The sequence below is a fragment of the Ceraceosorus guamensis genome (genome assembly GCF_003144195.1).
Source record: "Ceraceosorus guamensis strain MCA 4658 unplaced genomic scaffold IE81scaffold_1, whole genome shotgun sequence".
NCBI classification, from domain to species: domain Eukaryota; kingdom Fungi; phylum Basidiomycota; class Exobasidiomycetes; order Ceraceosorales; family Ceraceosoraceae; genus Ceraceosorus; species Ceraceosorus guamensis.
The window spans coordinates 313,517-327,970 of record NW_020289996.1 but is presented as its reverse complement, the minus strand read 5'-3'; the positions used below and the strand labels follow the sequence as shown (position 1 = coordinate 327,970).

Sequence of the window (14,454 nt, the reverse complement as noted above, 5' to 3'; positions counted from 1 at the left end):
AGCGCCTGCCTACAGCACCCCCCTCAACCGTGACTCTTGACTGCAGTCAGTCCCGTCAGAGCGCTGACGCAGCTATGATTTATTTCCCGATGCCGCGTAGGCGTGTGGAGGTTCGAACGGGCATGCATGCTTGTCTGCCCCGCCGGAATAACCACCACGAGATGAAAATCAAATTCGGCTCTCAGGCGGAGTTGCGAGATTCAAATCACCACACAGCTTGATCTATATAGGATCATCCTTTTGTATACAGCTTGCAACTTCGAATTGAACCTTGAAATCCAAATTCAATTAGCTCTTGTCTGACAATTAAAAGCTGCCCATCTTGATTTTTGTGTCACTTAAAGGCGCAAGCTTGCATGCTTGCATTCGTCCGATACAGAATCCTAATCTCCTCAGCCCTCTCTCTCCAATAAGGTATCATCAAAGAGAAGAGGCGAGGCAACATGTGCACCAGACTCTCAAAGCGGATCTGCTTCGATCAAAGCGCGGGGCGCCACAGTGGGCCGCTCTCTGCGACTGCTGCTGTCTGCGCGGTGCATAGGCGCATGGCGGATCTCCTCCCATTGATGCTTCTACATGGCTCATGTGGATACCCCTTACACACCTCACAGAGCGGGAAGGTACCAATTGAAGCAGACATTGACCGAAGCTTCCATCCTCCTACCATTGAGTTGCCCCTCCCGTGAGCTTGGTGCAGAAGAGGACCAGAGCATGGCTCGAGGCGGCTTCTGTTGCAACATCAGCTCTCGTGTTATGCTCACCTTTGGGGGGGGGGGGGGGGGGGGGGGGGGGGGGGGGGGGGGGGGGGGGGGGCAGGCGGCAAAGGCAGCTAGCTGCGTCAGCAAATCGCCAAGCACGGTTATGGCCAGCCGCGACTTGCGCTCGTGTATGTCTGACATCGCGGATGCGAGGGTCCGAAGAGGCCAGTCATGTATAGCGTGAAATGGAAGTCTTGGCCTCAGCCTGCTCTTGGTATAGCACTCAAGAGTCTTCTGAACATCTGCAGATCACGGCGAGAGTGGAGATCGATGGAACGAACGAACGATCGATGAGTAGGGAGGACCATGCAGCAGCAGGGCAAGCATACATATACAACTCCGGGAAGAAGAATTGATGAATCACAATCGTAGAAAGATTTACTACTGTTACTCGTCACTTGAATTTGCATGGGGCAAAAAGTCTGCGCGAGTCGAATCACGAATGCCTTGTGTGTATGTTATCGAAAGTGACGATAGCAGCAGCTCACAATTATGAGTCTCGATTTGAGTGGGTGCGCCGAAACACGTCCACTGACTCCCCACGGAGTCCCGCGTGCGGATCCGCAGCGTCACTGCTCAATCTTGAGTGGATGGTGAATCCTATATAATGTGAATAGTTGGATTGTCAAGAATTTAAAAAGTCAATTCACACATCTGAGACTTGTCTGCTCAGCATCTCACGTATTCATCAGTCAAGAGTCTTGATTGGACTCGTGACTCTGCATATGGTGAGTGGCGGGCCTTCCGAATCAAGAATCAAAGCGGATGCGTGAGTTGAGTGACATCGATGTGAATCAGGATAGCAAGGCGTTCATCTCACGTACGTTGGGTCGCGCGTGCATCCGCTCAAGTCGCTCATCATCGTCTCAGAGCCAAAAAGAGGTACGTGCACTTGGGCTCGAGAAGCGAAGCGAAGCGTCATATAGTCGTGAGTATATCTAGATGGTGCAGAGGCCGCTCTAAGCGAGTGCCGGCCGTCATCAGTCGAGTCGCTCACCTATTCCCCCGCCGAGACGGCTGCGCAGCTCTTCCTGCTGCTCTCCCCATACGCCATTTCACCAGAATTCGGGCTCAGCGACGCAACGTCAGTCTTGAGTCCTAATAGCCGGTAAGGTGGAGATCTGGCTGCCCGTGATGATCAGCAAAGGTGAGGGTGACAATCGCAAACATGGTCGTCGGTCGTTCTTCGCTTCACGAGCTCGAACCTTTCCACTGCCCTGTTGATTTTCTCCGACGATAGGTTTTCAAGCTCGTCTATCGCTCTCCTCGAGGATTCATGAGGGTCTGCCAGAGTCGAATGTGAGAAAGAGCGGCGAGGTCGACCTGGCCGCTTTCTCGCCCAAACTACGCCGAGAAGCGCGTTCCAAAGTCAAGCGTGGTGCGGTGTTCCTGGAGGGAAGGCAGGACATCACGTTGCTATTTCGGCATGTGGGCAAAGATGTAGCCAACGCTTCGGATGCTGCCAAGATGCCGGACATCGCAGCTGTGCTCTTGCCCTCCCCTGAAAGCTCGACGGCAAGCGTCGCTTCCCGAAGTTCCAGACAGGGATCAGTCATTCTTGAGCGACCCGACCATCCCCCGCAGCCGTGCTTTGCTCTTCTCTGCATCGACCATTCGAAGATCATCATTTCTGGCGCAACGATGCAACAGGGAGAAGCTTACGAGTCCCGCATGTTGAGGATGTTGCCCAGGACGTGGCGCTCCTCGCCACTGCTCGTGCCAAGCGAAGCTAGAACGAGTCGTAGTCTGCAAACAACGCGAAAGGCCGTAGGAGAGGAAGATGGGATTCGCGCTTTTGACAATGGTGTTGCTGTCCAATTGAAGAAAGCAGACTTTCATGGTGAGGCCCAGCGATCGAAGCGCGCTAGCGGTTCAGGAAGTTGATTCCCTTGCACGCCTGTAGTGAATGACCGCCAACAAAGACGTGGCGATCTCATCGGCACCATAACTCTTCATCTGTGGACGAAAGAGTCCATCAAGGGTGTCAGTAGGCCTTACACGGCTCTGCATGTCCCGGACGTCATTTTGTGAGCGGAGTAGAGAGAGATTCTCCTCGACAGACATTGATGATGTAGCGTCCTCTCCACCAGCCACTTCGATCTCCTGGAAGCTGGTCGAGACGTCGGTCCGAAATACGCCGAGCCTCGCACCACTGCCGCGATAGAGGACTTGACGAACCATCTAGGGCGTCCACTCACGGTGCAAGGCGATCAAGCCCCAGTCGGCACGATAAGGAGCTCTGAGCCTCGACAAAGAGACCTGAAAAAAGAAAGTTCCTCTTCGACTGATTCATCTCAGTCCTCTCATAGATGCGGGTGCGCCGCATGCTCGAGAGCCGACAGTCATACAGGTGTACAGCAAATGAGTGGGACTGCAAACGGCGATGCGAAGGTCACCGAAAATGTTCCATCAAAATCCCCCAAGTCTGTGTTGGCAACACGAGAGCCTGCAAAGAAGTTGGCAGAGGGCGGCAGCACAGTTCATTCAGAAAAAATTGGCCCAGCATCGCATCCAGAACTCAGCGATGGCTTCGACAAGCTATCCAAACCTCTGGTAGGATGTGATGGGACGATGAGGACCCCACAAGATCCAGGGCAGCAGGTCGCCGTGAAGACACCGAACGACCAGAGTGCACCGGGCTATGACCATCATTCGTCATCGGTCCAGCAATTATCCAATATTGCGCCTAGCTCGAGTGGCAAGCCAGCAAGTACTGAAAGCACCTTAACAAGCTTTCCAGCATCGCCACTGGCCATGATTCCCGCTACCTCGGCAGAGATCGAGTATTTGATTGACGACGAAGCGACCGTTCAGGCAGAGCTTCGCGCTGCCATTTCAGACTCTGCGGTCGAAGGCGGGGACGTTCGTGACAACCGCCAATCGCTGCCCGTCGCGAACACGTTGAGACAGATTCCGGGATCAAGACCGCTATCACTCACCGAAGCTGACATCTGGTCAGCTCGTCGAGGTCTCGAGCAAATCAAGGTGCGCGAGTGGGTTCGGCCATTCCCTCTTGCTCTTGCTGACTGCCTCTTGGTATTCTACTTCACGCCATACAGCGCCAAGCGAGAGACTTGGATCTGCAAAAGTTCCTGCTTGAAGAGAAACTGCGGGAGCGTCTGGTGGCTGCCATCGAGCAAGAGCGTCAGGACTGGCTGCAGCAGGTGCAAGAGAAGCAGCAAGAGGTCGACAGGTTGAAGAGGCTTTTGGAAGAAGGCACCGAGAACGGAGTCTAACTTCTTCTCCATCGCAAGACCAGACAGAGCCACTCCTTTCGCCAAGTCGTTCGCTTATTTGTGCCTTGCCGATCCTCGCTCAACAACCGCTAGACCGATGACACTAGTGGGGGCCCAGTGTACGCACAAGAACATAGACGTTTCAGATGTCCGCAACATCGAGCGCTCCAGTCCGTCCAGTTTCGACTTTTCTCTGAGTTGCATGTCTCGTGCTGTGCCCACTCTAGACTTTTCACATCGGCACCGCGCGTCGACGGCAAGACCTGGTTCTCCAGTAGCAATGGATGCCGATTTTAAAGATGCCACCGTCCCGCTTTACCAAGAGATCACTGGACATCAAGGCGTTTCGAGAGCTCAATCTCAGCGTAGATTGGTCCTTCTTCGCGATTGGCGGATGAAGGCATGGCAGCGATTTTGGATGAACAATTATGAATCACCACAAACTTTTTTGATTGTGATCGGACTCAGAATACGATTGAAGCGTAGCGCATTGACCATCAGCGAACTCCATCAAAGAAACCGCGGCGTGGCAGGGAGCTCTCTGATGAGCTTGCTCCGCGGAGCTGCTTGACCTTCTGCGTTTGCATGCAGCCATTCTGATTCAAGATTATTCACGATAGCGCGTCTTGATCAGAGCTTGAAATGTGAGTGAGTGCGTGCACGCCACGTCACTAAACAAAATTGGTCTCGATTTCAATTGGGGCTTCCAAGATAAAAAGGGTCGGGGAGGATGCAATTATTGACCGGGGGGCGCGGATTTAAAAATTGAGTGGTGCCATTTACGACGCTGCTGCATGCAGAGGCAGCTCCAGTCTGAGTTGAGTTGAACGATGGAGTCTCATAAGAGCGCTCCGTGGAAGCTTGTCGTGCTCCGCCCGCCAGCGTCCACCCCAAGCATTACTTCCGACCACGATCCCTAAACCTGTGCACTTGCATATCCCGGAAATGTGCTTTTCCTTGATGCTGCTCTGTTCCTGAGACCACAGCAACGCCGCTGCACTGCACCGCACTCCCAGCACCACAGCAAGACCGCCGGCGTCCAAGACGTTTCTTTTGGCCAAGCACATCACGATCCTTGCTTCCAGTTGGGCAAGTCTGGGAACAATCGGCTCCGACGCTCCTCTCGACAGCTCCGGTCAGCATGAGGGTGCATCGATTGGCTCTACTGGCTTCGCTCCTGGTGGTCGCAGTCATGACCACCATTCCCATCGTCTCGGGCGAAGCTGTGCCCGACGCAGATGGCAAGACAGCCTCTCAACATCTCAAAGAGGGAGTGGCAGCGCTGACGACAGGTCGCTACACCTCTGCACTCGCTTCTTTCGATGCGGCCATCGCATCAGATCCCGAGCACTATCTCTCGTACTACAGAAGAGCCACCGCTCTATTGTCTCTCGGCAGAACTTCGGCCGCCTTGCAAGACCTGGATGCTTTGCTCAAGCTCAATCCTTCCTTTGCTCAAGCACACCTCGAGAAAGCAAAGACACTGGCCAAGGATGGAGAGTTGGACCAAGCGAAAGAATCAGCAAAAGAGTTTCTGAAGCTGAAAAAGTCAGACGAGCAGGGACTCACTTTGCAAAGCAGTATAGATGCGGCTATCAAAGCTCAGCAAACACTAAGGACCACGGCGGCCAACGTCGACAAGCTTGTAGCGAAGGATGCCAAAGATGCAAAACTTGCTGCTCAGGCTGAAGCTTGTCGCAAGCATGCCAGTGTAGTGCTCGAGACTTCGCCCGGAAATTTGGAAGCTCGAAGGCTGAGGGCAAATTGCGCACTTGCGCGAGGTGATCTGGACGATGCCGTTGCAGACTGGAGGTGAGTAGAGCGATGGACAGACAGGGATCGGACCTCACGCTTCGGTTGAGATCCTGGCTGACTTTCAGCTCTTCTGACGCGCGCAGTCGCATAGCCCATCTGGCCCCGTCTTCTGAACTTTTAATACGATTGTCATCCCTCTCCTATCTCATACTGGGCGAAGAAGGCTCTTCGCAGCAGGAAGCAGGTTTGCTGCATCTTAAGAATTGCCTCAACTCGGATCCCGACAACAAAGCCTGCGCGCGAGCACATCGCCGATTGCGAAACTTGAACAAGTCGCTCAAGAAGGCTCACAATTTTGCAGATGCGGAATCTTGGAGAGCTGTGCTGTCCGCGCTCAAAGGTCCAAAGATAGGAGGGCCGACTGTATTGCAGGAAGTGGAGAGTGCGATCAAGGACGATCTGACCTCGAAGGATGGCAAGGAGCCCGTCCTGCCGGCCCTTCTGCAAGATGCTGTCGAGAGGAGTGCACTGATGCACGAAATCCGCTCTCTCACGTGTCAAGCCCACCTGGAACTGGATGAGATCAAGAAGGCGATCCCGGCTTGCGATGCGGTGTTGAAGAGAGAACCAGAGAATCCTTCGGCGCGAGCTACAAAGGGAGAGGAATATATGCTGGATGAAAAGTACGAGGAGGCCGTCAGAGAGTTCGATGCTGCACTGAAGGCTGCGGGAGGGCAAGATCGATCCCTCTACATGCGCTTGCAGAAGGCTCAGAAGAGACTGAAACTATCGAAAGCCAAGGACTACTACAAAGTCTTGGGGGTGGCGAGAAGTGCAGATGCCAAGACGATCAAGAAGGCCTTCAGGAACAAAGCGAAGGAGCATCATCCAGACAAAGGCGGAGACGAGAAGAAGATGGCACAGGTCAATGAGGCATTTGGAGTCCTGGGCAACGATGAGCTGCGGGAGAGGTACGACGCGGGAGATGATCCCAACGATCCCATGGCTGGTGCACAGCAGGGTCATCCCTTCCAGCAAGGAGGCAACCCCTTCGGTCAATTTGTGAGTAGTGCTGTTCACGTCCTTAATCACAAATGAGTGGATGCACCTCGCTCACACATACTTTCCAACGACCGCAGTTCCAGCAGGGTGGAAGTCCCTTTGGCTCTCAATTCGCTCAGGGTGGTCAACAGTTCCATTTTAGCTTTTAGGAGATGACAAAGTGATTGTCATTGTTTGTGTCCATTGCAAGTCACCATGTTTTAAGAAGATGCAGAATTCCGATCCAATGAAATCTGAATCTACCGATCAGCGCAAGGTCGAGGCACGTCTCCCTCTTTGTGCTTGCAGGCCTGAAGGCCGCAACGTTTCGGCTGTGCCTGGACGGCGACAAATCTAGCGTGACCGGAAAGCCCTGGAAGGGCATTCTTCAGTCACCAGTGTGGTGAGGGCAATCCTGCTCCAGGCCTAGTCGCCATTCCTGCTCATCCACAATGTCCGCGACTTTTTCGATATTCTGAGCCGGCATCAACCACTCGAGCAATCCCAAAAAGAGCATGTCTACGGCAACGATGATGCAGAAAATCTTGCCAGCGACGAAGCCGCCTGCGTAGTATCTGTTTGATGGCGATTTTGATCAGCATGTGCAGAGAGAGCGCTCGGGCGACGTCGCACATCGAATGCCCATCCGCTTCGACTCACTGCTGGAAGCGGTCGAGCCGATCTGGAAAAGGTGCGGCCATTGCGGTATGGTAGACCCTCTCCGTCCTCTCTGCGACGTCTGCCCAAGAGTACATCTTTTCGACTGCTTCGTGATGTGCAGCGGGATCATGCTTGCCGGATCTAACGTGCTCGATTGCCGCATCCATAGCATGTACGACGTCTGAAAATGGGCAGCAGGCTGCGTTGTGAGCAACAGCACGCCAAGTAGACATCACACGTACGGACGACGTACCGTCTTCGTCTGGTATGGCTAGCACTCGCATCCACGGAGGAAGCACTTCGGGGACACCACCTACGCTCGTGCTGACAACGTACAAGCCAGCGCATGCAGCTTCGATGATCGACGTTCCGAAGGCTTCCGTGAGACTCGTATTGAGAAAGATCTGACCGCGGATCAGATGCTACGCGACAGGACACAGCATTTGTTCAGCATCACAAATTTGGAGAGTGGAGGCGGGCGGCACTCACATCGCGGACGTCTCCTTGTCGGATACCTCCTGAAAGCTCTACCCTTTCGTGCAACAAGTATCGCTCTCGCATTTGTTCCAGCTCGATACGTTTCGGGCCGTCACCGCCAATGACAAAGCGGACGTCCGGGTGTCTCTCGCAGATTCGAGGTATGGAAGCAATGAGTAGATCAATGCCCTTTCGATACATTAGGCGACTCAGCACGACGATTGTCACTGTTCAGGAAGCGCGCGCCTTTAGGATCTTCGACTAGTCTGTAGCCCGCGGCTCTACGGTAGCCGATACTCACGCCCGTCACGAGCCGATCGAGTGGGGCCGATGGTGAATTGAGAAGCCACCACCGCATTCGGAATGACTGACACCTTACGTGGATCCAAAGCTGCTCGCAACACTGTGTTCTCCTTGCTAAGGAGTCGCAGGCAAGCTCTGATCAGTCGGTCGCCTGATACAGTACGCCTAGCAGATAGGGACTCACCCGACGTGGCTGACGCAAATAACATGGTCTACATCGCTCAGCGCGAATCGGAGCAGCTTGTTGGTCAAGATGCTCGCGGCATCGGCGAATCCAAACAAGCTGTGGTCCGTAAAGCAAGCGCGGACGCCCAACGTACGAGCGTGCAAGATGCCCTCGTGAGCCATGCTCGACAAGGCTTGGTGCCCGTGCACAATGTCGATGCGTTCGCGTAGGAGAATGCTGCGCAGCACGGGAAACAGCGCAAAGAATTGCGGCAAAGTGTCTTGCCGAGCGATTACTTGAAATGGGATGTGATAAACCTTCAGGCCAGAGGTCAGATACCTCACCCCTGTGCGCTCCGGGTCATATGCGTGCGTGATCACGATGACCTGCCAGCAAGACACCGCTGGGACACGGGTCAGCCTGCCACCTCTGTCCATCGTCAGTAAGTGCACGCTTACCTTGTGTCCGCGCGAAATCAAACGCTGGCTGAGCATGTATATGTGACCTTCTACGCCTCCAATGTTCGGATAGAAAAAGTCTGATATCATACTGCGAGAGATGCAAGCAGGTGTATAGATTGCATGAGGACGGTGTTCTTGAATCAGTCCACAAATCTGGGATCGCTTTTACAAGATGCGGCTCACGCAATTCGGAGGCGCGGGCCAAGCGACGACAGCTCATGATCTTGCAAAACTTGCTGCTGCGCAAAAGCTTCCAATCTCGTGCCAATTCCAGCTTGCGCTGCAACGCGCAGCTCCAGGGCAGATGCGTGATCCAGCAGTGTCGAGCGGGGATGAGTTCCGGTGCGTGCCAGGCTCTTTCGCACGGCTTGTGAAGCCAGAACAGATCGGAGAGCGAGTGTGTACTGCGCCGGCGTAGTTGCCTCGACCTCATCCGACACACGACCTCTCCGCGAGGCCAATACGGAGCTCACGCGTTCTAAGACGGCGAGCTGCTCTTCCAAAAGCGCATCAGCACCAGCAGATTCCGGTGGCAAGGCGCATTTCGACGCAAAGCGTGCGGCGGTCTCGAGGTCATAAACGAGCTGTCTGTACAGGTTCGGTGCCTCCTCAGCAAAAAGGACGCTGTGAGATGCTGCACTGACATGCAACTCATGCTCTAAAGATCGTAATGCAGTTTGTAAGCCACGTCTCCTCAAAGAGAGATTGCACCTGACACCACATCGCGACTTACGTAGTCGATCTTCGCTAACAAGCAAATGGCCCCATACCCATCGTTCCCACAAAGACGACAGTGTCGTGTTGGCGTAACGCTCGTCCATCCAAGTCCATGCGCGCTCTGCGCTAGCGAGGCTGCCCATTCCCCAAGACCGCGCGCGTCTCATCGCAGCATCAAAGATCGCATCCACGGTCGGCAAGTTGTCGTCGTCAGCAGCGGAGCCGACAAGGTTCGTGAAGACGTCAACAGCAGTATCCCGGATATTCTCGTCGTCATCGCTGAGCATTCTGATGAGAGCTGTGCGCGCCTCAAAGACCGCCTTGCTTTGCTGTGCGCTGACTGCGATAGTACCATCGTCAGCTGGACACTGCCTGCTGAAGAGGGCTTTCTGTATTAGGGACAGTGATTGCACTGCAGCGATCCGCAAGTCGAGCGCCTGCGCATATACAGAGGACAAAACATAGAGGAAGGTGGATCAGCTTGCCTTCACGGAGTAATGCCTGCGCAACATCACACCAGCCTCACCTGACGTTCTTCCGAAAAGGGGACAATGAGTTCGCAAACGTTCGCAACAGCTGCAGAAGCAGTTGGACCCGGCAGCTCGGCAGCTTCGCTGGCCAGGCTGGCCAACGCTGGTAATGCCGCTTCTTGAAGTGGCTCTGCAGCATCTGCTCGACTGAAAATACTAGACACCCGCGCCAAAGATCCGGGAGAGCCTGGAAGATGCCTTCCTGCATTCCGAAGGCACCAGCGACTCAGCAAGCGACCGGCGGCACATTGAACCCAGACCTCTTCCGCGCCATTTGTTAAGATGTGCAGAACATTCGCAAGCACACTGTCGGTGAGATGAGCCGCATGATCTGATGTTGCCAAGCTTTCGATGGCAACGAAGCGCACGTCAGACGATGAGTTCCTGAGAAGGCCATTCCGTATCTGAGAGGTGTTGCCGGCGGACAATGACTCTTGGGCGACGAAGCGTGCGCACTGTTGAAGCAGGCGTGGAAAGCCGGCTGCTCTCTGTTTGCCAGCGTGGCTCGACATAGCGCCCTGCGCCAGCATGGCACTAGCGAAGCTGGTCATCTTGGGAGACTCGAGGGGCCCCAATTTAGTTGTAAAGGCGAATGCAACGCCCATGAAAGCAGCTTGAGTCGGTCCGCATGGATTGCTTTCCAGCCAAAGAGGCACGAGTTGATTGAGAGCATCACGCAGTGATGCGACATCATCCGGATCTTGGCCTTCGTGAGTGATCAGCAGTCTTTCTGCCGCCAGCATGCTACCATGGGCATGATTCTGATCGCCCCTTGAACATGTGAGCAGTATCCTGGTGGCTGCCCTCACATGCTCGTCTGACGCAACACAAGAGCTATAGGCCTTGGCTGCAATCTCGCGAAGCTGGAGGGGGGCAAGATGGGGGCATCAGCTTTGCACTGCGCTCTCACGCACAACTTGATCACTCACCATCCAACGCGAGCTGCTCAAGCAACGCTCTACAGCTGCTCTGAAGGTGTCTGGGCTTAGCGTGGCACCGCGTTGTATGCTATCGACTTGCAGGTTCGACAGCAGCATCAGAATGGCATACAAAGCACTTTGGCTGTCACCAACGCTACTTGATACCGTGCCATTTTCGAGTGGAGTCGCGAGTCTACTGAGCCGTCCAAGCTGGCCCTCCAATGCGGCTTTCAAACTTGGATAGTGAGTGAAGAATACCTGAAAGCGTACACGAGCCTCGGGCGCGTCCAGATTTGGTGTCCGTCTCGGCAGAATGCGCCGCATGAGCGCGCTGAAGAGCATCATGGCCGCGTTCCGAATGCCCCAATGCTCCGAGCTGAAACGTTCGACAACGACTACAAGCAAGTTGCCGTTGTAAGATGCAAGCCGAGAAGATAAAGCAGCATCGTCAACGAGAACGCGCGTAATGTTGAACGCGTGCGTCTGTGCCTCTATATTCGAAGCACTGCTGCCTTTGAGAAGGTCGACCAGTCGCTGCATGGTGGCCGCAATAGTGTTGTCATCTTCCGGAGGCACTGCACTGAGTAGAGCCAGGACGGCAGAGCCGATGCCCGCACTTCTTCTGGTCGTTGAAAGGCTCTTTCCAGAGTCTTCTATCAGATTGACAAAGCTGTAGAGCCAATGCTGCGGCAACGCACTTGCCTCCGGCCACTTCCGCAGCTTCCGTAGGCTGGCTGCTGTCTGAGCGAAAGATGGTGCAATCGTACTGAAAGCGCCTCGGTGACGCACACAAGTCATCCACTCCACAAAACGCTTGCCGACATTCTGCAGGTCTTCAAGGCTTAAAAGGGCATCTGCTGCCGTCGTCTCCGGGTTGGTGGCCAGCTGTACGAGCTGCGCAAGCAGCAGAGAAGCCTCCTTCATACTGCGCCAGCAATACGACAGTAGTGCCTGATACGCCGGAGAGGTACCTTCAGTGGTCTGGTCGTCTTCTTCACCTGCCAGGGCTAGCGCACGTGCGTTCTCGTGGTCCGGCTGTGAGGCCGCGGGGCCTTCTGGGGCATTGTTACACAGGACTGTTCGAGTGATGGACCAGACACGGTCGATGATAAACAATGCTCGGCGGAAGACTGCAGCACTTGTTGTCTGATTCTGCTGGAGGTCACTGCTTGCTTCGCGGAACAAGGACTGCAGAGCAATCAGAGCGCCATGCAAAGGCCGATTATATGCGACTTGGACCAAAGCTTCCTGACCGGCTTGAGCTTCATCAAGCAAGTTGGAGACCAGCTCTAGGTGTTGGTCGATGAACAACACCGACAGCCCTGCTCTTCCCGCTTCAGGACCGGCACTTTTCGATCGAGATTCGGATGGCAAGCGCAACGCACCCAACGCAAACGCTGAGATTGGTCTCACTGACCACAGACACCTTTGCACGTACACCCTCATGAAGAGCGTAGATAAGCTGGCAGCCGCAGTACTGTCTGCCTCTCTGGGTCCTAATATGAGGCGCGCTGCACGCGCTAGAATGGCGCCTTCGGCTGCGTCTATCGTCTCCATCCCAGGTATGGGAGCTGGGAAGCGCGCCAACAAGTCCATTGCAATCGCCTGAATGCCGGGATATGTACTGTCGATGCACGTTAGCAGAGCTCGCGCAAGCTGGGGTGTGGTCAACTGCAGGTTGAAGCGAAACTCCGCGAAAGCGCTCTCTCCTAGATGTTTCGGTGCTTTGGAGGCAATCACTGTATCTTTGGAGGCAGCGGTATCCAAAGCAAGGAGATGGTCCAGAAAGAAGAGCGCCATAGAGCATGCGTAGAAGGGGCTTCCTGGATACAAGGCATGCTGCGATCGAGCAGCTAACCAGAGCAGAAAATCCTTTGAGCGCTTCAAACCATTTGACAATTCCTCGCGGCGGCGCTGAAGCGCGGCCGAGATGTCGCTAGGATGCAGCGCCGCGATCCTGTTTAAATCCCGGGTTGCGCCAAAGCAGCTAGACTGCAGCCTTGCCATCATCCTCGTGACTGTACTCTGACCAATACCTCTACTTTCAGGACCTGTGCAGCTGAAGCTTTGGGCAAGGAAGGCCCTGACTACACGCAATTCCCTCTCGGCGAAGAGCCCTGTTCGTGACCGCGAGTCAACAGCTAGACTCAATGCAAGCTGTTGCAGCTCCGGCGAAGACGAAGCAGCCGCATCTTGCAAAATGATGCTCGGCACTTCAAGTGCGTCGTTGTCGCCATCGTTGTCGCCGTGACTGTCGCTTTCGCCGTCGCTACGCTCGACGGCCAACAGGCCCAAACTTTGAGCAGCTCTTAGGACAGTGAGAAAAGTGTGCAAGAAATATGGCTTCTTGGCAGAGGTGTTGTTCAGATGCTGTAGCAGAACACGAAGCGCAGCGGGAGCGACTTCGAGAAGAGCAGTGACATGAAAGATACCCGTATCTTTGCGAGCTGCTGCTGAACCTGTCGACAAGGCTTCTGTGAGCGGGGACTGCCAGCTTTGACACCATCTCGACCATTGCGCTTCTTGTGTGAGATGCGACGACGACAGATCGCAGTCGTGCTGCACGGCCAGCTGTTGCAGGAGATACCTTCCGATGCTCGCCTTCTTCGACGTGGAAGCATCGAGGTGCGAGTTGCCGCTAACCAGCAAGTCGCTGTACAGAGTCGGCGCTTTTGCCAGGACCCAGGCAGCGTCGTGAGCTGCAAAGATCGCGAGCGCAGCGAGCGAAGCGCGGTCTCCACGTAGAGGCACGCATCTTCCAATGAAAGAGTCGAGAAGGAAGCAATGCGACGGGAGATAGTCCACAACAACAGCCAGGAGCTTCGCGGCACTTTGCGATGTCGCACGATGAGTCGATCCCAGGCAGGTCCACAACACTGGCGCCAACTTCTGCTGCTCGTCGCTCTCCAACAAGTCTGTAGAGCTAGATGCAGACGCGATTGTATGCTTGGCGACTTGTAGCGACCAAGTGAGGCAATCGAGCCCTTCTCGGGTGGATCCAGACTCGATATGGGCACCTCCTTTGTCTTCGCACCACACTGCGTTGATACATAGCTCTAGCGAAGCATGCAACAGTTCCACCAGTTTTTGGCGAGGGGAAGACGCCTCGGCGGAGTGGAGTGAGTATACATCCCTTATGCCTTGAACAATAGCTTTTGCTTTAGACGACGTGACTGAGGCTATGGATGGTAGCTTTGGTGAGCGACGGTCATTGCGAGACATGCTAGACTTCTCGGACTGCGTGAGAGCCGTGTGCGATCTGGCAGATCGTCCCTAGTCCCGGCCTGAGGCGGGTTGATCGGAGGTGGCAGGACAGTGCAGCACGTAGTGAAACGTTGAAGTGAGGTGAGGGCGTGGCTGGCAAGACGAGCGACTGATGTGACTTAATTAGCAAGCCCTTCGCGATCAGACATTTTTGGAAGCGCTGCAT

General features: G+C 54.7%; 3 protein-coding genes across 3 annotated transcripts; 1 reads left to right on the top strand and 2 right to left on the bottom strand.

Annotated features, from left to right (window-relative positions):
- Positions 1 to 5,186: 5,186 nt before the first annotated feature.
- IE81DRAFT_284206 (TPR-like protein) lies at positions 5,187 to 6,960 on the top strand (the record flags this gene model as incomplete). The annotated part of the gene is made up of 3 exons (XM_025511582.1): positions 5,187 to 5,806; positions 5,893 to 6,811; positions 6,889 to 6,960. 3 exons carry the CDS (start codon positions 5,187 to 5,189, stop codon positions 6,958 to 6,960), a joined length of 1,611 nt encoding a protein of 536 aa, XP_025373471.1.
- IE81DRAFT_3946 (UDP-Glycosyltransferase/glycogen phosphorylase) lies at positions 6,889 to 9,242 on the bottom strand. The gene is made up of 7 exons (XM_025517300.1): positions 8,855 to 9,242; positions 8,415 to 8,782; positions 8,229 to 8,344; positions 7,940 to 8,154; positions 7,704 to 7,872; positions 7,451 to 7,631; positions 6,889 to 7,365 (listed from the first exon to the last, which is right to left on the bottom strand). Exons 1-7 carry the CDS (start codon positions 8,942 to 8,944, stop codon positions 7,179 to 7,181), a joined length of 1,326 nt encoding a protein of 441 aa, XP_025373470.1. The 5' UTR covers positions 8,945 to 9,242; the 3' UTR covers positions 6,889 to 7,178.
- On the bottom strand, positions 8,769 to 14,453 carry IE81DRAFT_3936 (hypothetical protein). The gene is made up of 5 exons (XM_025517299.1): positions 11,034 to 14,453; positions 10,101 to 10,967; positions 9,591 to 10,011; positions 8,855 to 9,515; positions 8,769 to 8,782 (listed from the first exon to the last, which is right to left on the bottom strand). Exons 1-4 carry the CDS (start codon positions 14,244 to 14,246, stop codon positions 9,037 to 9,039), a joined length of 4,980 nt encoding a protein of 1,659 aa, XP_025373469.1. The 5' UTR covers positions 14,247 to 14,453; the 3' UTR covers positions 8,769 to 8,782; positions 8,855 to 9,036.
- Between the last annotated feature and the right edge of the window lies 1 nt (position 14,454).

Excerpts from the sequence above, each read along its gene's own strand:
- IE81DRAFT_3946 (XM_025517300.1), bottom strand. The coding sequence starts at position 8,944 with ATGATATCAGACTTTTTCTATCCGAACATTGGAGGCGTAGAAGGTCAC. Across the intron at positions 8,155-8,228 it reads TCGATCGGCTCGTGACGGGC|TGACAATCGTCGTGCTGAGT; the intron begins GTGAGTATCGGC and ends CTTCCTGAACAG. Across the intron at positions 7,366-7,450 it reads CGGCTCGACCGCTTCCAGCA|ATACTACGCAGGCGGCTTCG; the intron begins GTGAGTCGAAGC and ends GCCATCAAACAG.
- IE81DRAFT_3936 (XM_025517299.1), bottom strand. The coding sequence starts at position 14,246 with ATGTCTCGCAATGACCGTCGCTCACCAAAGCTACCATCCATAGCCTCA. Across the intron at positions 10,012-10,100 it reads CCTTTTCGGAAGAACGTCAG|GCGCTCGACTTGCGGATCGC; the intron begins GTGAGGCTGGTG and ends GTATATGCGCAG. Across the intron at positions 9,516-9,590 it reads TGTTAGCGAAGATCGACTAC|AGCATGAGTTGCATGTCAGT; the intron begins GTAAGTCGCGAT and ends TACGATCTTTAG.